A 25,411-nucleotide genomic window follows, 5' to 3' on the forward strand; every position below is an offset into this window, starting at 1 on the left:
ATAGTTAACTATGTCTACCCCTGGTAGAACCTAAGTTTTAATAGGGCAAGGATTTTTGCTTGTTCTTTTTCTTTTTTTTAATCGATGCTTCTCAGGTACCTAGAACACCATCATGTGCACTGTAGCTGTTTTGTAACGATTTACGAATAAATACATAAAACAGAGGACGAGTGAGTGGATCAAAGAGAACCTAGGACCAGAACTGTGAAAATTCTGGACTTGGGATTTGACAAGACTTATTCCATTCTCTATCACTTAACAGTGGCTCATGGCTTAGACCCTTCTGGGAATGTACAATGTATAAAATGAGATACTTACGTACTTATTCAGTGAATGTCCGCTTTGAGAATATCATTAACACCATGGTTCACAGATTACTTCTTTGCAACAGAATCCAGCTATTTTTTTCCACAGCGCGGTAGCACCGCTTCAAAACTCCCGCCTCTCACAGGTCCCGCCCACCCGACGTGCCCATCTTTAGGCCCCGCCCCAATTTCTCACAGCCGCCCTCAGGGCAGAAGCCCCGCCTTTCCTAGCGGCAGTCATCCAATGGCCAAGATACACGGCTAGGTGAGAGCGAGGGAGCTTTAGGTGTCCGGTTGGCGCCTGACCAGAGTCTTGGAGTTCCGCTCTTTTTGAGCAGTCACTTCTCTGAGTTTCCATCTAGACAAGCGGCTCGCCGTCTGCCTCACAATCTCCTAGACGGCTCGACCGAGGCTTCGGAGCCCGTTCGCCACGCTCCCCGGGAGCCCTGGGTCTTCACTGGCCGAGGCTCTCCGCCCGTAGCATTCTGGAAGTTGTAGTTCTCCACTCTCCCAGTTCCTCCAGGGCCTAGGGGTGATCTGAGCCTCGCGAGACTACAATTCCCAGAAGCGCAGAGCGACTCTGGTCACGTGGCCTCCAGGATGCGGGCTGGTGGGCGGGGCCTGCCGGTGCTCCGCAGCTGTGTGTGACAGACGGAGCCGGCGGGCCGCCCGGGCCCCCAGAGACCCCCGCCATGGTACGCGCGGGCGCCGTGGGGACGCATCTCCCCACGTCCAGCCTGGACATCTTTGGGGACTTGAGGAAGATGAACAAACGACAGGTAACAGAGGCTCGGGTTGGGGGCGCGCCGGGTGCACCGGGACCCGCTGCGGCTGCAGGAGTTGGGGCTTCCCCGGTGAGGCTCGCTCCGGCAAGGGCAGCTCCGTGTGACCGGAGCTCCCTGGCTTCCCGAGGCCCCGGGTTCAGATCTTCCCAGACCCACGTGTGGGCAAGTGTTTGCCTTCCTGCATTGGCAGCGTATACTGGGGAGGGGGAGCGGGAAGAGGAGCGCTATGGATGTCACACGCGCTTGCGGAAGTGAAGAGAGATGACTGGAGCGCAAGTGACAGCTGTCCGCGCGTTTTTGAGGGCCACTGAGTGAAGAGGAAGCAGCTTTCCCTGTGGCGCTCCAGAGGCCCGGCTGCGCGCCGTTGCTCGGGGCTAAGAGGCAGGCAGAGGGAAAGGGAAGAACTTTCTTACCGTGGGAGCTGCTCAAGGATGCCTCCCGAAGGGCTTTCTTCCGCTCTGGGGGAGGGGTTGGTGTTCTGGGGGCGTGCATCGGAATGGGGGGGGGGGATGCTTCTGCGTTCCAAGGGGTGCTCAGTCATCGTAGACCGAATCAGCGTTCTTTAAAGGATCGCGGAAGTTTCTTCTAACTTTCTGATTCCATCTGTCTTGCAGCACCGTCTGTTAGGGTTGCGGGGAGTGTGTGTGTGTGGGGGGGGGGGAGTCAGGGGTTGGACGGCTGGGCTTCATTTTTCACTGCTCTGTAAGAAGCCCGCCGGGACAAAGTTTCTTTTTGTGCGTCCTCCCCGCCCCCCCTTCATCTCTTACTGTGCACCATCATTTCCTCCATCAGCCCGGAAAAGTAGGATTAGGCAAGCTTCTAGGTACTGTAGTGCCCCAATATCTTGACAGCTAGCAACTGCTATGACCGACGATGATACACTGTGGCAAGAAATAGAAAAGTGCGGTCTTTCTTGAAGGGGGCAGAACATGGTGTTTTCATGATTTGGAGGACCCTCGGAGTTATTTGTTCCACTGCGTGGAGGTGGCAGCTCTGAGGATGAGAGAGCACAGCTTATTTTGGGGCACATTATTTCCCTTTACCTCCCTCAGCCTCTCTCCTTAGTCTTTCTCCTCCCTCCCCCTTCCCCTTCTCTTCTGTGTCTCCTATTCCCTTCTGTAGAATTTCAGAAAAATGTAGCCATATGGGACAGTTTGGTGACTTGGACTTTCTGAAGTGATTAAGATCTGGTTGTGTCTAGCTGGGCTGCTGGGCCTCGGTGGTCTGTGTGGCTATGAGGAGTTTTAGTAGGGATTATCACTAGCTTGGAACAGCACTAACTAATGCCCCAAGGTGGGGGGACACTGGTCATAGGAAGAACAGCTTTATTTTAAATTTAGATGGTTGGATAGAGTCTTCAGATCTTTGATACTGATTACTAATGGCTATCACTGCAGGCTATCAGAGAAGGCCTCAGATGAATGTATCAATCCCTCTCCCACTTTGCCCATTGGATCACTTGGGTCAGTAGCTTGTTGTGTTGTTTTGCTGGTCTACTAATTAAAATTCATAAGCTCAGTTTCCGTACTGCCTTTTAATAGTTGGGAAGAACTTGTCTTTTGCTTGCTTCTTTGTCTTTCCCCTTCATAACAGGAGCCTATGACACCTGCCAGACCTTGAAGCAAGACCCCCTTTCTCTACTGCTCCTGCTTCCTAAATAAGAGCCACATGCAAGACAAGGGCTCTTTGTCTCTGCAGTGAGGAAGGGAGGAAGGAATACAGTGACTGGCGTTTTTTTTGCGTCTCTGTGGCCAACATATCTGGTCTGAAATGTTTGCCTCAAACTCCTTGCAAGGGGCTGATTCCAGTGATGGGGTGTGGGCTTATGTTAAGACTCTGTTGGAGTTGTTATTTGGTGAGCCAAAATGAGGAACAACCCAAGGTGCCGCACAAGTGTGATGAGGTGTTTTTGGAAGGGGTTCAGCCTGTCTGCTTTTCGGTTGAAATGAATGTTTCTATTCCTGGTTGCCAAACGCGCACTCAGCTTTGTGGATGCCTTAATGGTGGGGTGTCTGAAGTATGACCTGTGGTCTTGCAGCAAGCTCGATTGCTATCTTTTTGTGTATTTGCTGTCTCTTTAGCCTTTATCAGAGGAAGTGTTCTTAAGGAATTGATTTTTTTTTTTGGTTTTTTTTTTTTTTTTTTTTTTTTTTCGAGACAGGGTTTCGGGTTTCTCTGCAGCTTTAGAGCCTGTCCTGGAACTAGCTCTTGTAGACCAGGCTGGTCTTGAACTCCCAGAGATCCGCCTGCCTCTGCCTCCCGAGTGCTGGTATTAAAGGCGTGCACCACCACCGCCTGGCAGGAATTGATTTTATTACCTCACGGTGATTTGTTTTCGGGCACAGAGAATCATACTGGGGAAATGTGTTCTTAACTCAAGAGTTCTTATTAAATAAGTGGTACAAGCTTGTAATTTGCTTTTTGTCAACATAGAAACTGGTGGTTTAAAAATCTATCAAAAAATTGGCAGTTCTTATTTAAAATTATGACTTTCCCAACCCAGTCTGTAGTTCATAGTGAAACAGCTGTTGTTGACACACACCATTCTCTAAGCCAGACCTTCTACATGGGGAAGGTTTGAGGCCAGTGACACCTGCTTTTAGAGGCTGTGGTTTAAGGGGCCCAGTTAGTATACTTCTCTTTTTGCTCTTCTGGGAATACTGTGCTAGTTTCATAATGAGCAAATAGATACAATAGCCAAGTAGTTAAAAATGGCTCATGACTTTAGTATTGAGTTATAGTTCTTTTTCTACTCTCATATTAATTACACCATCTTGGAACTCAGTCCAAGAATGGAGTCGCGTGAGAATTCTGAGTGCTTGTGAGACAACTCCAACAAGACAAGAGTCTTGTGACCTCAGCCTTTTTTTTTTTTTAAACACAGAGTTGTTCTAGGAGAGTGTTTTTGTGCTCCTCCCAGGTGTCGAGGATAGGAGTGAGTTCATGTCAGCTGTTGTTATTCGTGTGCCTCTATGGGGAAACATGTGGCTTGCCCTGTGATTGAACAGCTTACTCCTGTGAGTCTTCTTAACCCTCAGAGTATAAACTGGTGCTCTGAATAAAGTTGTCTACTGCATGAGACTTCAATCCACCTCCTTTCTAGGCCCCGCTTTCCCAGGCTCACACTGCCAACTAGAGCGGTAAACAGCACCAAAATACCATAAGTTATTTTACGTTTCTTTTCCTGTCCTACTTTCAGCTGAATCTCTTATGATCGCTTCAAATCACCTCTTTTCACCAGGTGGTAATATTGGCAAGAGACAGTTTTGAGTTCTGCTTTTCTTTTGTTACATCATCTCAATACATTTTCATGTGTTGTTACTCCTCAAAGTGATCATTTTAGTGGCCATCCATACATTAGAGTTTTGAATCAGCCCCTGCTTACTGTAGAAATTTTGAAGAGGTGACTTAGGATTTCTGTTGCCATGTAACACCGTAATCAAATTCAGTTTGAGGAGGAAAGGGCTCATTCCATCTTACTACGTGGAATGCATTGTCTAGGGAAGTAAGGGCTGGAATTCAGAGTCAGAAACTGAAGTGGAAGCCTTGGCAGGATGCTGCTTACTGGCTTGCTCAGCCTGCATTCTACCCCGTCCCCTGGAGATCACCAGCTTAGGGGTAGCACTGCCCACAGAGAGCTAGGTCCCTCGCCCACATCAATCATCAAGTAGGGTAATTCACCAAAGGCCTGCCCACAGACCAGTCTAGTGGGAGTACTATCACAATCGATGTTACCTCTATCCTAGGGCTCTAGCCTGTGTCAAGTTGACAGAAAACTGCCAGCACAAGAAGAAAATCAGTGCTTGGGGTTGAAGAGATGGCTCCATCTAGAAAGTGCTTGCTTTACTGAATTTGACCCCCTACCTCAGAAACTCATGCAAAAGATCCAGTGATGTATGCTTTAATCTCAGGGCTGTAGAAGTAGAGACAGGCAGATCCTTGAGGCTCTCTGGCTAGCCAGCCTACCTCAGCCTAGTAAGAGAACCTGTCTCAAAAACCAGCATGGATGGTGTCCTAGTTACGGCTTTTATTGCTCTGAAAAGACATCACGACCACAACAACCCTTATAAAGGAAAACATTTAATTGGGGGCTGGCTTACAGTTCTGAGGTGTCCTGGTAGGAAGCATGGTGGTACACAGGCAGTCATGGTGCTGGAGAGGTAGCTGAGAGTTCTACATCTGGATCAGCAGGCAGCAGGAAGAGAGAGTGACACTGGGCCTGGCTTGAGCATTTCAAAGCTCCAAGCCCATCAAGGCCTTACCTCCTAATAGTGTCACTGCTTATTACCCCATGGGGGCCATTTCCATTCAGGCCACCACAGAGGGCATCCTGAGCAATGACTCCTGAGGTTGCTCTCTGCTTCCACACACGAGCAAACTCAATGACTTGTAACTCTACTATCCTACGATCACCTCTGGCTGTGCCTTGGACCACCTCCTTGTGCTTGCAGTTTGCCCAAGGTCGTATTGCAGGTGACACCATTTTACTCAGTATACTTAGTGTTTGATACGAAAGTTGTTTACTCATTATTTGACATAGTGGGCTAATCTGCCATTTTCTACTTTCCCTTGTTATTAGAAATGAGATAGATATACATACCATTGGAGCCTAATTTCTTATCTGTTTTAGATGGGATTCTTACAAACAGGAATCCCAGGCTGATAGTAATCTCTTGACATTAATGCTAGTTGAGAGTGCTTACATTAACTTGTGGTGTCCCACAGTGTAAACTTTGATACTAGTCCTGAGTGTTAGCATTACAAAAACTGAAACTTTGTATTTTCAGGGAAGGAGAGGGAGGATTATGGGTTTGAACCTTTCAAGTGTTGACTTGCTGCTTCTGCTTCCTCACTGGAAAATTACAGCTTTAAATTTTTACCTCTTGTTGGCAGTCTAGTTTCCCTATACTTGATTTGTTTGCATTCGGTGTTTATTAAAGGTGTTTGTCATTATTTAGCAAACTGAATGCTGATTGTTGCCAGACCTGGGTTGAATATTGAGAACGCAGTTCTGAACAAGGTGTGAAATGATCCTCGCCATTGTGAAATTCACAGTCTAGTGGGAAAGACAAGGAAGGGAGTATGTGTCTAACTGGTGAACTGGTGATGGATGCTGCACGGTGAGAACGTGAGACTGGCCTACAGCAAAGACTGGCAAGTTCCTGTGCTTTGCCAGCTTTTATAAAATTTGATTGGCACACAGCCATGTAAGTTCTTTTAGATATTGTCTGTGGCTACTTTTGCAATCCAATGGCAGAGCTAAGTGGTGTTGATAGTTATGATGTGGCCTATCAGTCTAAACTATTTACTGTCTGGCCCTTTAAATGGAAAGTTTGCTGACTCCTAGTCTAGTACATAGAGGAAGGCTTCCCTGGGGCACCGATGCTAAAAGTGGGACTTGAGAATGAGTGAGCTTTGGATATGCCAAGAGTCCAGGAAAGGCTTTCTGGGCAGAGACACCACTGAGTGAAGGGCTCGAAGTAGAAAGGCATGTGCACAGTTTGAAGCGCTGATAGATAGCACAAGTGTGGCTGGGCTTGGTGAGTCTCACAGGCTGAAGCTGGGGATGAGGTTATCTGTCAGGGCGCATCTGAGGCCATATTAGAGAGTGGGCTGCAGCTGAAGGGCTTACACACAACACAGAGGTATCCAGATGACCCTGAAAGCAAGCTTGGCTGTGGAGTGGGTTAGAAGACTTGAAGATGCACTTACCGTGGCCCAACGGGGCTCTGTTAGTGACTTGGTGAGAGTCATGACCACGGAACTACTTGGCTGCTCAGAGAAGGTAAGGCCAGCTCTAACATCAACTATTTGAGTTACCTTTAAAGAGTCACAGTACTTCAGGTAGTTGGGAACCTCATTCTTGAGAGGAGTTACCATGACGGTGCTGATGGCAGCATTTGAAGGTTCAGGTGGAGGAGGAACTGGCAGAATGATGAAATGTTCAGAGTGGATGGAGTTTTTACCTAGGACAGCAGCTCCTTTGACCTTGAAGGAGAAGGGACTTCAACAGTGGGAAAAGGTGTGATATGGAGGAAGAATTTATGGTGGAGTGATGTAAGCTGATTGGATAGGAAGATTTAGAACAGTGGGCTAGTCCCTCCCCTCATACCCCCCCCCCCCCCGCATCAGAATCTCTCAGCAGATGTGCAGGAAACATGGATGCTGGTGTTTCCTGTCGTGGATTCAGTTGGACTGCTTTCCTAAGCTTGCTCATGTGATTCCAATGTTTAGATGCTGTTGAAAACTAGTAGTAAAGAACAATGGGCTCAAGCTAGTAACCTGGGTGTCATCTGGAAGCTCGTTCGTAATGCTTCCCTCAGGCCTGCCGATGATTGCAGTGTGAAGAGAGCCAAGCTACACACTCAGGGGTCAGGGGTCAGGACCCTTCCCTGCTAGGCCTTCCTCAGTGTCCTTGGCTGCATTTCTGCAGGCTATGTGCATTTAAAAAACATATTTGTTGTATATTAAACATTTCTTGTCACTTTATGGGGTACCGTGTGAAGTTTCAGTCATGTTACATTGTGTAATCAAACCCAGTGATTAGTGTATCTGTCACTTCAAACATTTATCACTTGTTTCTGCTAAAGCTTTAAAAATTTTGTCATTAAAAAAAAATCTTGATGTCATCTTTTTTCAGCTGTGTAGTACTCCATTGTGTAAATGTTCTACATTTTCCTTATCCATTCTTCAGTAGATGGGCATTTGGGTTGTTTCCCGGTTCTGGCTATGACAAACAATGCTCCTATGAACATAGTTGAGCACATGTCCTTCTGGTACAATTGAGTATCCTTTGGGTATATACTCAAAAGTGATATTGCAGGGCCTTGAGGAAGGTTGTTTCCTAATTTTCTGAGAAGTTGCCACACTGATATCCAAAGGGGCTGTACCAGCTTGCATTCCCACCAGCAATGCAGGAGAGTTCTTTTTACCCCACAACCCTCTCCAGCATAAGTTGTCATCAGTGTTTTTGATCTTGGCCATTCTTACAGGTGTAAGATGGAATCTCAGAGTTGTTTTGATTGCATTTCTCTGATGACTAAGGATGTTGAACATTGCCTTAAGTGTCTGTTAACCATTTTAGATTCCTCTGTTGAGAGTTCTCTGTTTAGGTCTCTACTCCATTTTTTAAATTGGATATTTGTTCTTTTGATGACCAGTTTCTTGAGTTCTTTGTATATTTTGGAGATCAGACCTCTGTCTGATGTGGGGTTAGTGAAGATCTTTTCCCACTCAGTAGGCGTTGTTCTGTCTTGTTAACCATGTCCTTTGCTTTACGGAAGCTTTTCAGTTTCAGGTCCCACTTATTAATCGGTTCTTTCAGTGTCTGTGCTACTGGGGTTATATTTAGGAAATGGTTCCCTGTACCAATGCATTCAAGTGTACTTCCCACTTTCTCTTCTATGAGGTTCATTGTGGCTGGCTTTATGTTGAGGTGTTTGATCCATTTGGACTTGAGTTTTGTGCATAGTGATAGATATGGATCTATTTTCATTCTTCTACATGTTGACATCCAAGCTAGAAAACATCATATTGAGTGAGGTAACACAGACACAGAAAGACAATTATCACATGTACTCACTCATAAGTGGTTTTTAAACATAAAACAAAGAAAACCAGTCTACACATCACAATCCCAGAGAACCTAGACAACAATGAGGACCTTAGAGAGACATACATGGATCTAATCTACATGGGAAGTAGAAAAAGACAAGATCTTCTGAGTAAATTGGGAACATGGGGACCTTGGGAGAGGGTTGAAGGAAAGGGGGAGGCAGGGAGGGGAGCAGAGAAAAATGTAGAACTCAATAAAAATCAATTAAAAAATCTTGTCATTATCTCAAAATATACAATACACCTCACTGTGATCGAGCACCAGAACTCCAAACCAGTCCATTTCTCCACATTGTTTCAGCTAAAGTTAAATTAGAATATTTGTGGAAATGATGTTCAGAGCCCTGTGATCTGGCTCCTGTTCCATACTCACTCCAAAGGAAGTATGCAAAACTGATAGAATCTTAAGATGGGATTTAGCTTAGCTAATTTCACTTCTTCTGAAGCACACTAAAAGGAGATGTTTAGTCATCAGCTGTTTCAAGATAGGGAGTCCAGGGGAGGAAACAAGATCGCCAGGTTCTAGGCACCGGAAGACAGATTAGAAAATGGTAGCTGAAGTAGTCTGAGAAAGTAAAAACGCCGAGAGGCTCTGGGGAAGCTGAGTAAAGATGCTTCCTGGGACACAGAATCCTTGAGACTCAATTGCTTGTAGCAGATGTCTCTAGAAATGAAGAAGGAAAAGAGGAGAGGCTGAAGTAGATCTCTTCCTCTCCCTAAAATCGAGCCATGTGAAACACCATTCCTACCCACTCCACTCAAGGGGCTTCTTTTCCCGAATGGAAGACTGAAATTTTATCCCCTGCAAAGATAAACAAAAGTATGTGGAGTAAAGGCTGCCAGGCCTGTGGAAGGTGTGGACACCAGTGTGCGCATGCTGTGTGCCAAGGATCGAAAGCTTAGGTGAGGGGCAGAAAGTCCTGAAGGAACAGCTCACAGCTGTCAGTTCCAGGTACCTAGGGCATACAGGGCCAGGCAGGAGGGGAGCTCTGAGTCAGAGATATGGCCTTTGAAGTAGTTTCCATTCCAAGGCAAGGGAAGGGAAGAAGGTTTGCTGGAGATGGGTTGAGGGTTGAGTCAACAGCATCCACATGGTTCTGCAAATCATCTTGGACACTTCCAGGGCTGTGGGAGGAAGACTGAGGCAGATAGGTACCAAAGTAGGTGCCTTCTTATACTGCAGGAAGGGCAGAGCCTAAGGAACTTGCCTATTGAATAGTGCTAAGAAGAGTAACTAGTTTGTGTGGCCTAATGAAGGATGGGGGCCATCCAGATTACAGTTCAGCTAACTGTTGGAAAGGAGTTGGGATGTGTACAGATGTTGGTTTTGCCCTTTAGACTCCTGGGATTGACAGGTATGGCAGGCAGCTGGGGCAAAGAAGAGGCTGCACCTCAGCATACATGCAGGAGCCAGGGTGAGCCCCTGACCTGTTGACTTTTGTGACTCCTGTACCTGTGTTCTTAACCAAATATTTACTGTCCACCTTTGAAGTATTTATAGAGCATTTAAGCTAACAGGTATTTAAAGTTGTGTCAGAAGCAGAGGCCCTACTGTTTAGGTTCCATTTGGAGCTGTTTAGCCATGGGCAAAGGCACAGTTTAGGAGAAGTTTAGACATGCCAGACTCTCAGGGTGAGAACATGGGCTGCACAGCTAGCTGATGCTAAGCTGCATCTGTACTGAGCTGCAATAGAAGCTGCCAGTGGTTGAATTCTGCTAGGAGAAATGTTTAGTGTTTGAGGTGCTAGGAAACCCCAGAGCTATAACCAACCTCCTTGGGGAAAATCTTCAGTCCATTTGATCATCTTTGGGAGCCAGAAAGAAGATGCCTACGATGCTCTGTCCAGTGTATCTGAGGTCATTAGGCCCACTGCTGGTGGCAGCAGAGCCCCCTGTTGTACAAAGCTATTGAAGGTGACGGGTGTGTAGCAGTCACTTGGGCAGAGTCCATGGCTGATCAAACTGGTAAAAGAGATAGCTGTTTCCCCCTATTTCTCACTGACTCGGAGGTGATATTTGGAAGGCTTATCCAGTGAGTAAAAGTTGAAATACTGCTAGTCCTAAAATCATACCTTGTTAAATTTCGTAAGTACATCCGAACTCTGTTGTGTGGGCATTGGGTGTTCTGCCGTCAGTTTTCACCTTGGATTTGGCCTCTTCGTTCCAGCTCTACTACCAGGTTTTAAACTTTGCCATGATCGTGTCTTCAGCCCTCATGATATGGAAAGGCTTAATTGTTCTCACGGGCAGCGAGAGTCCCATCGTGGTGGTGCTGAGGTAGGTCCTGATCCCGGCCCTCATCCCATCGCACTGATTCCCTGTGCCTTGTGTGACAGCCGTGAGTTCAGATTTTATTTGGATAAAATACTCAAGCTTCTTTATTGAAGGTCAATTGAATGTGTTTTGTTTTCTGACATTTATTGAAAAATTCTATCTTTTTTAAATGATGTTTTAGAGCAGTGGTTCTCAACCTTCCTGCCACCCTTTACTACAGTTCCTCATGTTCTGGTGAGGAAATATTGTCATTGCTACTTTATAACTGTAATTTCGCTACTTTTATGAATTATAATGTAAATATCTGTGTTTTGTGATGGTCTTAGGTGACCCCCTGAAAGGGTCATTTGTCCCCCAAAGGGGTTATGACCCACTGTTTAAGAACTTGATGATGCCGGTGCTTTTAGTGTATTGGAACAACAGTTCAGCAAACAGGATAATGCATTATTGGTATACAAATTGACCTTTATACCTAACTAGTTTAAAATGCTAAGCAATACCCAGTAGAAACAGCGTGTGGTCCCTCCAGTCTCCTAGAGTCAGTTATCGATGGCCTCTGGCTCCTGGAGACTGTCATGCTTATGAAAAATGTATCTCTATGCTTTAGAAGAGTGAATATTGCCAACTTTGTGCAGCCGTAAAGTTATTCAGGGGAGAATCTTCAGTCCATTGAAATTCAAATGGCCCTGTTTGGCAGCCAGCAGGTGCTTCATGGCGCTTTGTCCCAGTGTGTCTGACATCATTAAGTCTCTTTTGTTGCTAGCAATAGAGCCTCTTTGTGTTTGGGGGCAGAAGGGGGGCAATTGTGGTCACTTGATCAGTCATAGCTAACCAGTCCAGGAGCCAAGGTCACACTACAGGGCTTTTGCTCCAAACCAGTCCTCTCCTTTGGGGCTCTGCTGGGCTGCAGCTGTGTTTATACTTCCCCAGGGCACCTTTATGTGACTAGCCAAGGAATGGATTTGCAGTTTTCCATAATTGTACATGCCTGAGAGGTAGCTCACAGAGGAGCAGAGGGATCCTTGACTCATCAGTGTTGACACTGTTTCAGGAGTGCCCTGGGGGCCCTGTGGCACATTAGGAGTGAGAAAAGGACCAGCTCCTGGGTCCTGACCCCATAACCCTGCTACACCTTTATGTACTTAGGTGGTTATACTTCTGGTCAGAGACTGTTCGAAGGGACGATAGCTTGGAGGGGTTTTTCTTTTGTTTTGAAAGAGGGCTTAGATGTCATTTATTGGCAAAGCAAGTTAAGGTCCTGAGTTTTATCCTTAACAAGGGAGCTGGGGAAGGAAGCAAGGGAAGAAAAAAGGAGAGATAAAAACCCTCAAGCTTTTTAGGAGAAGGGGCCAGGGATGGATCTCAGTGGCAGAGCATCTGTGAGGCATGTGTGAGGCAGTGTGCTCAGTCTTCAGATGCAAGAGGGAGAGGAGGGCTCTAGATGGACCCTCTTACGCAGAGGCCCATTGAGGTCAAGTCTCAAGACTCTAGATGGACCTCCTAGTGCAGAGGCCCTTGAGGTCAAGTCTCAAGCAATTTCAAGATTATTTTTGGTAGAATAACACTGGATCAAAGATTACCGGGCTCCCTTCAGATCACACATGTGCACACAGGTATTTCTGTGAGATTGCAGCACACAGGAACTTTACAACGCATCCTTTATAGTTGTAAAGCAGTCTGACTTGAAGTCATGAGCTGGTGAAGTCCTTGTGTCACTTGGAGGCCCCTAGCCATGTAAGGATACCCTGCAAGTTAATGCTCCTGACCTTAGGAGAATTGCTGGAGTACAGCGCCCCCTCTCACCCCTGGTGTTTGGGAGGGAGTGGTCTTGTCAGTGCAAATCCATTGTCATGACAATGGAGTAGAGAGTTTTTCTAACATTGCCTCCTTGCTGGTAGCTTGGGAAATTTGTTGAAAAATAAAGATGAAGCCATTGATGGAGAAAATTAGGCATTTTGACTGTTGTTCTGTAAAAGAAAACAAAAGTTTGAAAGCACAGCTTGCTTTCAGAGGAGGACACAATGTTGGGGTCAGTTTGTTTTGCCCAGCTGTTCTCTTTCTCCTCCCTTAGTTCTGTTGTCAGCCCCTTCCCCTTTAGACTCGCACCGGTTTCACTTTAACATAGAGCCCCGCAGGTGCTCAGTGGCAGGCCACGTATCTCCTCCCTGCCTTCTGTCTGCTGGAAAGCTTGTGGGCACCCGCATTGGGTGGTGGGAAGGAGGCCCAGTGGTGAACCACACTCTCCTTTGAAGGCCCTAGGGCTTCAGTTAGCCTGTTTCTTTCTCCTTCCTGATGAGGCAGCACTAGCTCCTCTGAAGTCACATTTATAGCACGTATTCTTGTCCTATGCGTTACTTTTAACTCTCAGTTCCCAGTGGACGGCAGTTTACCTTGACTATGTCAGACATCTTGGCATAGACTTGAACTATTCCCATAAAGATTATGTGTCGCCTTCCCACCATAATATGTGTTAGCATGGGGCTCTTGTAGAAACACGGCCAATGGTGTTGACACTTGCAAGAGGCCAACTGAGGTTCAGATTTTGTTTCCCGCCCCCCAAATGCTTTAGGACAGAGCCTGCTCTCTGCGCTGGATTAATTTGTTTCTCATCCCTGAGAAGACCTACAGTGTTGTGGGTGCTGAGGCTGGGCATGAAATGAAAGTCTGGCCCCTAGACGTTAACCAAAACTAACAGTGTGCAGTTCCGATGATAACGTGTTTGTGGAGGTGGGACTGTTTTTTTAAGCCATAGTAGGCAGCTTTTACTTCAGAGTGACACTGTTCTTGGTTCAGCTCTGAGGTGTACTCGCTCAAGGAGGGAGAATAGACTGAGAAAAGGAGCTGCTAGTGCCCTCCCCATGCATGACCCCGGCCTCAGTAGAAACCGTTTATTTTCCTTCTCACTGGCCATTTCCTTGTCTGAGCTGGCTGGGGGGAGGAGGGGAGCCCTCCAGGCTTGGCAAGCAGCACCCTTGTGAACATGGATTCAAAGATGGCTGGGAGTTTACTTTGACTACCCTTTGGACACTGAGTACCACTGATGGTGACTTTGTGTTTCTTCTTCCAGTGGCAGTATGGAGCCGGCCTTTCACAGGGGGAGACCTGCTGTTCCTCACAAACTTCCGGGAGGATCCCATCAGAGCTGGTGAAATAGTTGTTTTTAAAGTTGAAGGAAGAGACATTCCGATAGTTCACAGAGTAATCAAGGTTCATGAAAAGTTAAAGAGGCTTTATTGTTTTTATTTTGGTATTGTCCAATTTCGGTGGATGGTTTTAAAGATTTAGTGAGAAAATCAAAAGATTCTGGATTTGTTCTCATTCTGCCATTTATTAACTGGGAAACTGAACCAGTGACCTGCCTGGGTCTGTGACCTGGGAGGGCTACTGTTTCACCCATAGTAACTCCCAGGGCGATTACGAGAGCTAAGTGAGCTAATGCTTACTAAAACATGTAGAAACAGGAAAACAAACCCAGATTGCTGCACAAATGGAAGGGGGCTGTTACCTTAGCTGTCTGAAGGCGTCTCAAAAAAAAAAAAAAAAAAATCACACTAACCAGATTGATTACTTTGACACCAGAGTTTTCTTCTGACATGTAATAACGCTAGCTGTTTCTCTGTGTCACTGTGGCATTTTAGCAGTAGCTTCAGCCCTCAGTGGGTAAAAGCTTCCTTCCCCAGGGCACCTCATGATCTGGGCATAATATGTCCTGTATTAGCCCCCGCTCCAAAGCCAGCCTCACCTTCTCTTAGGTAGCAGGGATGGCCTAAGACCTTAATAGTGTCTGCTTTTTTTTTTTTTTTTTTTTTTTTTTTTTTTTTTTTTAATGAAAACATTTAATTGTAGCTCAAATACAGGAAGTTTTTTGTGTGGAGATTGACATTTTTATACTTGGTGTGCACCTTTGCCTTTGTGCAGCTTTCATATTAGCATTTTTATGTACATGGCTTATAAAATTAAATCTAGATATGTATGTCTTGTTTCTCGAAGATGGTGAGTTTTCACCATGGGGAGTGGGGGATGAGAAGGACAACGAGAGACTGAGAGTGACTTCTGGGTGTTGGGGTGCTCATGCCCTTCGCTGCTTCTAGGGCTCCATAAAATACTCGCTCCATCGCTCTGGCTTTTCGGCTAATCCAGACTGAGTACAAACTGCTCACACGCAGGCATTGTTTGAAAGGTGGCGTGGCATCTACTTGCTAACTTCCGAGGAAGAAGCAGGGCTGTGTGGTGACGGGATTTTCACCTCATTTGAAAGTCATGTCTAAAGATGAAGACGTGTTCAGCGTGTTTGCTGTAATGTCTGCAGTTGTGACAGAGGATGTTTGCCCTCTTGAGTCTGTACAACCATGACTAAAAATCAGCTTGTTCCTTTGCCGCGGCTTCAGATGCTTGCAGGCTCAGCCTCTCGCCTCATTCTAATGGTGCCTGTTTGCATTTGTCTTTCTGAAAGGCGCTCTCTATAGCTGCACAGCCCTACAGGTTTGTGTTTCCGGGTTTACAGTGAGCGCCCGTTTAGAACACTTAATGGATCCCGCCTGTCTGCTGACTGTATTTGTCTGATGCCATTCGTGACTTCCCTGCAGATGGGACTCACAGCACTGTGTTAGTGGCGAAAGAAGTGAAGCATTAATAGTTGTACATTCAGTAAGCTTAAGGTCCGTAAAAAAATAACAGCCACATTTAAATCTCCTTATCCACAAAGCAGTGTGGTTTGGGCAAGTTTATATTAGAATAAGAGTGAGATCCATCTTACCAGACTTTTCTGTGAGGGCTAAGGATCGATGACAGTTCACATGCAGGTCAGTAGGTCAACGTCAGCTGTTTCTGGCGAATCAGACTTGAGAGGAACAACTGAAGTAAGAATGGAAAGTTTATTGCCAATTCCATTTTGGAGTGCTGTGACCTGGACAGGACCTAGTCCCATGATCTTGCCCACTAATGAATGACACTAATACTCTTGTTATATGGATTAAAAAATAAGTTAAGTACCAGCCCTAGTTACAGTACCAGGAACGCCTGAGTAAAAAGTGACGTTGTGTACGGTGGCGGCGTCACTACCTCCGCATTGCCCTGGTGTTTGCTTTGTGTTTTCGGTTTGTCAGGGTTACTTGAGTGTTTTGGAATTTAAGTCCATGAAATTATTGTCATTAGATCTGTGCTTCAGCTCGGTGGTTATCCATAAGCAATCAACTTAGACCAACGAGAGGTCAAGTCTTCCTCAACTGCTTTCTAAATACTCGTGTCTGGCTGTAATGTCTGGGTTAAACTAATATGTTTTTTAATGATGCCGTGCTGAGAATGACTGCTGAGAGGACGTCATTTTGCTTTCCAGAGATAATGGAGACATCAATTTCTGACTAAAGGGGATAATAATGAAGTTGATGACAGAGCTTGTACAAAGAAGGCCAGAACTGGCTGGAGAAGAAGGACGTGGTGGGACGAGCACGAGGGTGAGGATGACTTGTTACAGATGCTTCAGACAGCAGGGAAACACTTCAGAATGAAGAAACCAAACTTGTAAGGCAATAGAGTCGTTTGTCACAAGCCCGGCACATCCGCAGTGTTGTAAGCAGGTCTAGGCTGTGCTTGGAAGACTAATAAAGAAAACCTAAGCCTCGACTATCCAGTGAGATAGATCCTGTCTCCAACAAAACGTGTTCAAGGGCTGGAGAGATGGCTCAGTGGTTTAGAACACTGGCTACTTCTCCAGAAGACCCAGGTTCAATTCTTGACACCTCTGCTAGTCGCCTAGAGCCTGCACACGTGGCACAGACACAAACAGGACATGCGCTCACACATATAAAATTATTAATTTTTTAATGAAGAAAACTTCAAGCTATCCAAGGACCTAAAAACTATAACTGAATTGGATATACTATATAGATTTTGGGTTTAATTATTTCCAAAACACACTTTCACCTAAAGATTAGTTATTTGTGCAGGGTGGGGTTAAATGCCAATGATTAGAAATCTTCCAAGGGATGGGGTTCTGCTTAGCATCTCAGTGAATGTCCTGGGCATTCTCCCAACAGATGTGTGCACATGTAACATAGTTTAACTGGAAGGGTTGAGTCTTTCTATCTAACAGTAAGTGGAAGTAGCTTTCTGTGTCAAATCTACATCTTTACCCTTTTAAGTTGGCTAAGTGCTGTTCTTTTGGCACCCGTAATTTCATATGCAAGCACCTTGGAAGACTTTTTATGATAGACATTGGATTATTTTATATTTGCTTCTCATAATTAGAAAGTTTTGTGTTTTTTTTTTTTTTTTTTTTTTGGTTTTTTGAGACAGGGGTTTCCCTGTAGTTTCTAGAGCCTGTTCTGGATCTAGCTCTGTAGACCAGGCTGGCCCTCGATCTCACAGAGATCCGCCTGCCTCTGCCTCCTGAGTGCTGGGATTAACCGGTCCCCCACGCCCCTGCGCAGTCCTGTATTTCTAATGCTGATGAAGATCACAGACCAGGAGAGAGGCAGAAGCCCCTGGGTGTTGACTGGAAGGTGCTGTGGACGTGGCACCTGCTTCTTCCTAGTACAGACAGTGGGGCTGGAGCACACTGTTTCAATATTGATGCTGAACTTGTGGCCAATCACTCAATCACTGCTCTGAAACCTCTCTGGGACCATGGTCGTATTTGAGTCTGAGTTACAGGATCCACGTTTGCATTCATTTCTCAGTAAACTCATTTGGTTACATTGAAAAGCACTGAAATGAAAATCACGATGATTATCTAAACTCCAGATGATTTTCTGTGTGCTTTCAAGCTTTGTTGTCCGGTTTCTTTCAGGTCGTATAAATCTTTTGCTTTTGTTTTTTTTGAAGCTTTTTTCTAGTAACTGTTTTTACATAGGCCACCTGAGAATACTTTTCTTCCTAAAAACAAAATCAGCTAGATTTATAAAATTTGCCTTATCCTACTTGTACAAATGACTCAGCTAATTATTTTAATAGTACCAAGAACAGCTAGAGAGCTTTGCTGCTCGAACCACTTAAAAAACTGTCCAGTCTTTAACCTTCATGTGCTTGGCCACGCCTTGAGAAAGGAATGAGCACTAGCGAGGCAGCCATGGTGTATCCTGGGAGATTGGTGTCGTGAGGCCACTGTACAGAGGCGGCAAATGCTGTATCATCATATAGGAAACAAAATTATATTTCTTGCTTTTCATTCCCACAATGTTAGGTTCTTACCTTATGTTGGTATGGTCACCATTATATGAATGACTATCCAAAATTCAAGGTAGGTATTTATGTGTGTGTGTGTGTGTGTGTGTGTGTTTACTTATGTTTTTAAATATGGAAGCTTTTACCCTGTGCAGTTGTGAATAGGAAGTCATTGTAAAATGTTTTGTTACCTGGTTTTTCTATGATGCATTTGTAGTTCACCCACAAATTAACATAGTAGCCTAAAGATTAACATTTAGATTAGTTATTTATTTAAAAGCTACTTTACCTTTTATATTAATTGTGTTGTGTGAAGTGGTGCCTTATAGGATTGCTGATTATTATGGAAAAATTTCAACCTAAACGGAAGTAGCAATCAAAAACCCTGGTCATATTTATCAACCAACTGCAGCAAAAATGGAGTTGTCTATTTTAGGAAATCGCTTGAAAGACAATAGGAAGCCTATAAAGGAATAGGCATTAGCTGTGTTTGATCCCGAGTCATCAGTGCATGCTTGGGTCTTTATTCAGTGTGCATTGAACGGCTCATTTGGAGAACAAGGGAGAGAGGTCATCTTTTGAGTCTGGTCCTCAGTCCAGCACTGAGCAGGCTTCATCTAATACACTGTGAGCCCGAGTTTATTTGTAGACCTCATGATGATTTTCCATTGTGCTTTCTTTACAGTATGCTCTTTGGCTGTGATGGGCGCTTATGTGCTGCTAAAACGTGAATCCTAACACGAGAAGCAGTTCCTGGACCAGATTGAAATGAATTCTGTTGAAAAAGAGAAAAAGCTAATATATTTGAAATGTTCCACTTTCTGTATAACGGGAAACTAGGGTGGAGACGGTTTGTCTTGTCTAAATAAATGATTCACCAGTAAGATGGCTTCCTTTGTGGCCTCTGATTGGAGTCTCTGAGCGGCTGGAGGTAGTGGCTCTTACAGAACATGGGGTTGGCAGCACTTCTAGACACTGGGCCGTGTGTTGGGACCTGGCCTGTAGAGGGGGCATGGCGCAGTCCACATGAGACAGTCACGGGACTGATATCAAAGATAAAGTTTCACGCTTACAGAACGATGTGTCTGAGGGAAACAAGCTCTTGAATAGGATGACTTTTTATTCATTCACGCATAATCTGATAAACAAATGAATTGAAGTCTGCAGCTTTTAGAAGGAGGAGATGCAATCTGCTTTGTTTTTGTGATATATTGTTAGGATGGTTTGTGCAGCTATTAAGCATTCAGCAAATTATAAAAACAGCAAAACGGAAGCTGGAGAGATGGCTCACTGGTTGAGAGAGCTCACTGCTCTTGCATAGGACTAGGTTTGGTTTCCAGGACCCATGTCAGGCAGCTCATGCCCTCTGGCTTTCTCAGGCACCTGCAGTCACCTGGCACACCACGCATTCCCTGGCGGATATGCATACACATATATAGACAGATGAATAAATATTTATAAGACAGTGCATACACCTTTGAAAAACTGTGAGAATACAGAAGTAAGAAGTCCTTTTTTTTTCCTCAGTCCTTTCCATTTCTCAGGGATCTCTTTGGTAGGAGTTAGCTGTTTCTACCCTAACTAGCCCTGTATCAAAAAACAATCTCTCATGGAAATACTGAGCAAGTACTGAGACTCCTGCCACTCTCTGTAGGTGCTAGAGACACACAGTCCCAGCCTTGATGGAACTCCCAGCACAGTTGGTAAGACATAAATCTGGAGTTTCAGGTGGCGATAATCACTGTGAACAAGATCAAGCCGAGAAGCAAATGGAAGATGTCAGAAGTTACTATTTGAGTTGGTGGTGGTGAGGACTGGGAAGATAACTCAGTAAAGTGCCTTACACCAAATGGGCCAGAATTTGATCTGCAGGCGTGGAGGTACAACACTTGTTAGCACTCAGCAGACAGACAGATACATCCTTGGGACTCCCTGATCTAACAGCCTATCCACTAGAAGAAAATCCAGGCCAGTGAGAGACTGTCTTCCAAAAAGAAATTTAAAAACAAAAAGAGAAAATGGTGGTTGATGCGTGTGTCTGAGGAACAAACCCACCACAGGATAGAAGGTCTGGGGAAATAATTCAATGGTAACGTGCTTGCTGTGTAACCATGAGAACGTGTGCTTGATCATAGAGCCCACATCAAGCCCGATACTGGGGAGGGCAGAGACTGGTGCATCCCAGGGCTCACTGATGACCCAGCCTAGCCAATCAGCGAGCTTCCAGGCTCAGAAAGCAAAGATGGACAACACTTGCAGTTGCCGGCATGTGAACATGTTGCACCTACACACATACAACTCTCCACAGACACAACACACATACAAAAGAAGTACTTAGATGGAGCACAGGGAAGCTTCTCTCAAGCAAGCTGCATTGATGGTTACATTAAAGAATGAAAAAAAAAATAGTTTGGACTCAAGATGGAATCCAAATTTAAATTCACCACTTTTCTCCCCTAGCTTCCGTCTGTCACAGTTTGTGGTCTGTGGCCTGTCATGTGCATTCTGTGTTTGTTCCTGTTGCCTATCTGTCCCTAAAAGGGGGCTTATCTCTGTATTATTCATCAGCACAGAAAACATGGTAAATGAGAAAGAAATGCAAATATTTTTCTACAGAAATCTAACCAGTTTACAATGAAGAGCTTACTTTGCTGACCCCAACTGACCTAGAATAGCACCCCCAATCACATACATCAACTATGCCCATGTCTCTTCCAAAACGTACGGGATATTTGTTGTTTGAGGTTGCTTTCAACTTGGCTGCTTTTGGAAAATGAGTACCACAACCTACACCTGCACCTACCCATGGGCATTAGTCTGGGGTCCGGGGCATGGAAAAATGCGTAACTAAAGATATGCTCTTAGATTAAAGCTGATTACATGGGAGGTGTACATTATAGTAAGATTGGTGACATAAGAGGACACTCTTTCACAGCCAGTTAGATTGACACAGGCTGAGCATAATCTGAAATTATCTCAAGGTGTATTAATAACTTGCTGCAGAGTCTGGCAAAGTTCATTTTCTTGGAAGGTGTGGGGGGTCTCTGCAAACACCCCAACCAGTAGGGCGTCCATCTGAGGGAGACAAGAAGGCAGTTCAGTTCAACATGAAAGTCTGACCTTGAGTAGTTCATTTTAGGCACATTTAAGCAGTTTCCTGGTGATGATTAACTCAGTTCATGTGCACAATGAACCTGAAGACATGGACTATTTCAAACCTCTTTGTAAAGTGGCATCTAAAGGTAGGTTCTATAGATTTCCTGGGAACACATGCTCACGATCAGGGTTTAGGGGAGGTTTAGGCCACACAGGTGGCACAAAAGCCACCAGGTTATTAACCATGTCTGCTCCCAGCATTGTGGGGTGGAAAACAGGTCATCCATCTCTCCCTTTGGAAAGGCAACCCTGTGTGTTTCATATTCCTGGTTCCCTAGTGCTTATCTAAGTGCGAGGACCTGCATGCCTCCTAAATGAAGGCAAGATGGATTTTTCAGAAGATATTACTACGGCAAGGCATGAGAGTCCTGGGGAAGAGCACTCCAGCCTACAGGAACAGCATCTGCAATTCAAACAGGCCAACCCAGTTCTCAAACCTGCTGGAGCCTGCAGGTCTCTGGCTGTGCTGATGGATTCTGGGTCAGAAGGTCTGTGATTCTATATTGTAACATCCTCTTGGAGAGAATGCTGAGGTGCCCAGACTGCGGGCTACACAGCCAATGCTAGAGAAACGAAAAGAGCCAGTGGCGTCTGACTATGCTCCATTGTTTTCTGAGCACTGTGACATCCATGTTTGAGTCAGAATCCCATCACTGTCAATCTTTGGGCGTTGTTCCCTTCTGGATCTAAGAACTTAAAACTCTGAAGTTCATTGATTACTTACATGGCCTTAGGCAAATGACTTCCCTCAGCTACAGATGGAAGATACAAACTGTACTTACCAAACTAGGCCATCAGGAATAAAGCAATACAGAGTGTGCTGGAAGCATAGGGTTTGACCCTTACACACTTTACGCTCAATAAGTGCTGCCCTCTTGCCAGTGGTGGTGGCGGGGGCAACCAGAGAGACACAGCTCAGTCATACCTTTGCCTATAGGGTAGTCTCAGCTGGCAAGAGGCTTCGAGCAGATTCCATGCAGAGGGATCCTCCTTCTTCTCCAGGCTTCTTGCTTTTCCCTCTTTCTGACCTGCCTCCCTTGGGTACTTCCTTTTCAGTGCAAGCCTGTACCAGTCATACATCAGTCCTTTCCCCTGTGGGGGCTTCTGACATGGTGAAGACCAAGGGCCACCAGTCTCCCCATTCTTTCTGTCTGTTAAATAGGCTGTTGAAACACTAAGGGGCCTCATTTGTTAAAATCAGCCAAAAAAAAAAAAAAAAAGCTACAGACTGCTTCCCAAAGATATTGTTCACCTGTACCCTTTAGTAAACTGTTGAGGAAAATCAAGTTTTGTTTCCTTGCCTAAAAATGGAATTTGAAAATGTTAGGCCAAAATTTGATGATTTTATCATCTTCTTGGGGGGCTCTAGTTGGTTCATACAACCTTTAAAAGGGCTTTTATTACCGAGGTACTGGACGTTAGACTCTTGGCGGCAGACAGGGAAAAGTGGCTGTAGGTGGATGGTTGTAGTTTTCCTTTAAAATATTTAAGGTGACCGACTTCCCGCTTCTCCAAGACAGAGACTTCATAGGTTTTTTCCCACCAGGAAGAACTATTCTTTGGGACTTTCAAACCTCCCATGGAAGAGGCTCCTGTGGTGGGGCCCAACCAGCTTTCCTTTCCTCTCCCTGAGGGAAAAGAGCTCCCATCTCACCCTCAAAGGTTTATAAAGTTTTGTCTCTGCCAGACAAAGTTGGAGTCCCAGGTCTGAATTTTCCCCAAACCTCAACCATACAGAGCCCTGTGTACCACTGTGTGTGTGTGTGTGTGTGTGTGTGTGTGTGTGTGTGTGTGGCGGGCAGGGGGATGTCTGACTCTCTGTGTGTGAGTGTGGGCAGTTGTGTGTGTGTGGGCAGTTCTGCTTAAAACTCTGAGTACTGAGACTGCTTTTTTCTTCTTTAAGTCTGTAGAAGAAAAAATCTGTTCCTGTAACCCTGGACAACTTCACTATCAGTATGACTGAGCTTTTCAGAAATTCTTTGAACTTGCTTAATGTTCTGAAATACAACCACCTGGAGTCCTAGCAAGGCTCAGCTAGTGCCATCTATTGTGGTTGGTTGGAAAGATCTTATGTGTGTTTGTGTGGATTGCACATGTGTGTGTGTATGTGTATTGCACGTGTATAGGGAGGCACATGTATGTGTGTGCATATATATATATGAGACATGTGTACGTGTGTGCATGTATATAAGGAGGTACATGTATGTGTGTGCACATACATATGGAGGCATGTGTACATGTGTGTGCTTCCATGTATGGAGACATGTATGTGTGTGCATGTATATAGGGAGGGACATGTATGTATGTATGTGCATGTTTGTATGGAAGCATGTGTAAATGTCTGTGCATGTCTATAGGGAGACACTACGTGTGTGTATGTATGTATGGAGACACATATCTGTTTGTACACATGCGTGTGAAGCCCAGAGGACAACCTCAGGTGCTCTTTCCTTCAGAGGCAACTAAAGGTTTTTTTATGATAGTATCTCACTGAGACCTGGAACTCATCAATTCGGTTAGGCTGGCCTTCCAGTGATCCCAGGGATCCTCCTGCCTCTAACCTCCTCAAGCAAACACTATCAAACCTGCCTTTCTAGAAGAAAATTAACTTACACAGATGCTGGGGATTGAATTCCCGACTTCGTGCTTACCCAGCAAGCATGTTCCCCGACAGCATCTCGGCCTCAGAGAGGTCTGTTAGGGACCCCTTCCATGCCTTTGAGCCTTACAAAATGGAAGTGATGATATTCAGCTAGTGTTGGATTGAATTTCTTTTACCCAGGGCATCTCAGTTGCAGCCTCGCTATGTGGACACGCCATCAAGAACCAGAACTCTCTGAGCTGTGGCTTATCCCTCAGGCAGGTCTCCTGTTTCCTCCTGGCACTTTTCTGATGGCGTATGACATATTTCCCATAGGACTGGGCGGTAGCTTCGAGGCATTGAAGTAACAGGTGTAGGACTGGCAAGATGGCTCAGCAGGCTAAGGTGCTTTCCACAGGCCTGAAAAACTGAGCACATTCCCTGACCTACATGGTAGAGGAGAGAACAGAGTTCTTCATGTTGTCCTCTGATCTCTACAAATCAATGTGACCTCAACCCCAGAAGAAAAGAAAAGCTAACAGATCAATTGTAATATTCGCAAAGATGGGAGGAAAAGGAGTCTAGAAACCAGACGCAAGGACTTCGGGATACCACCTGTATCAGACCGTCCACAGGACTTGCTGCTCTATGATGCCTCTGAAAGCAACTCACGGCATTTGTTCACTGCATTGAGGGTCTATTTAGGTTGTCTCCCAAACTCTGCAAATTCTGCTGTGGAGTAAGCTTCTGGCTTTCCAAGAGGTGAGTGTGAAAACTATTCCTAACCCACAGGCCACAGTCCTCCCCTTCAAACCCTCCCACTCCAATAATCTATGTGTTAATCTTATGCAAACTCCAGACAATGACTGAAGTGTGTGCTTGCACACACACACAGGCCAGTGCCAGATCACAGACACTAAATCCCTCTATTAAAAATTGGGACATGTTTTGTCCCAACAAAGTCAGGCAAATGAACCATTGTGACAAAGAGGAATTTTGACCTTTAAATTTTTTAATGTATCAGTATATTGGAGGCGGGGAGGCCATGCCCATGCCACATGTAAAGGCCAGAGACAACTTGGGTGTTGGCCCTGGCTTTCACCCTCTTTGACTCAGGGTTTTTTTGTTTGCAACCGTGTGCTCCAGGCGAGCCTCTGGGGGCCTTTGCTTCTGCTTCCCGTCTTGCTGAAGGAAGACTGGGATTGCAGGTACACTCCACCACATCTAGTTTTATGTGGTGTCCGGTGATGCTAACTCAGGTCCCCACACTGTGTGACAAGAGCTTTACTGAGCCAACTCCCTAGCTGAATTCTAAACTTTCTTTCAAAACATTTTTTTCTATTTCATTTTATGTGTATGGGTGTTTTGCCATCATGTATGTCTATGTAGCATGTGTGTATGGTGCCCTCAGAAGCCAGAAAAGGGCATTAGATCCTGTGGAAATGGAGTTACAGATAAATGGTTGTGGACACTGGGAATTAAACCCAATTCCCCTGGACGAGCAACAAGTACTCTCAAATGCTGAGCTGTCTCTC

General features: G+C 45.3%; 1 protein-coding gene across 1 annotated transcript; it reads left to right on the top strand.

The window, feature by feature from the left end:
* The first annotated feature begins 569 nt into the window (after positions 1–569).
* Positions 570–21,258, top strand: Sec11c (SEC11 homolog C, signal peptidase complex subunit). The gene is given in 11 exon segments (XM_042055172.1): positions 570–1,084; positions 10,872–10,981; positions 14,046–14,073; positions 14,075–14,196; positions 16,314–16,327; positions 16,330–16,368; positions 16,371–16,431; positions 18,159–18,187; positions 18,190–18,215; positions 19,794–19,842; positions 21,143–21,258. Coding segments are annotated over 11 exon segments (681 nt in total). The 5' UTR covers positions 570–997.
* The last annotated feature ends 4,153 nt before the right edge of the window (positions 21,259–25,411 follow it).

This window comes from Arvicola amphibius, chromosome 5 (genome assembly GCF_903992535.2).
Source record: "Arvicola amphibius chromosome 5, mArvAmp1.2, whole genome shotgun sequence".
Taxonomy (NCBI): Eukaryota; Metazoa; Chordata; class Mammalia; order Rodentia; family Cricetidae; genus Arvicola; species Arvicola amphibius.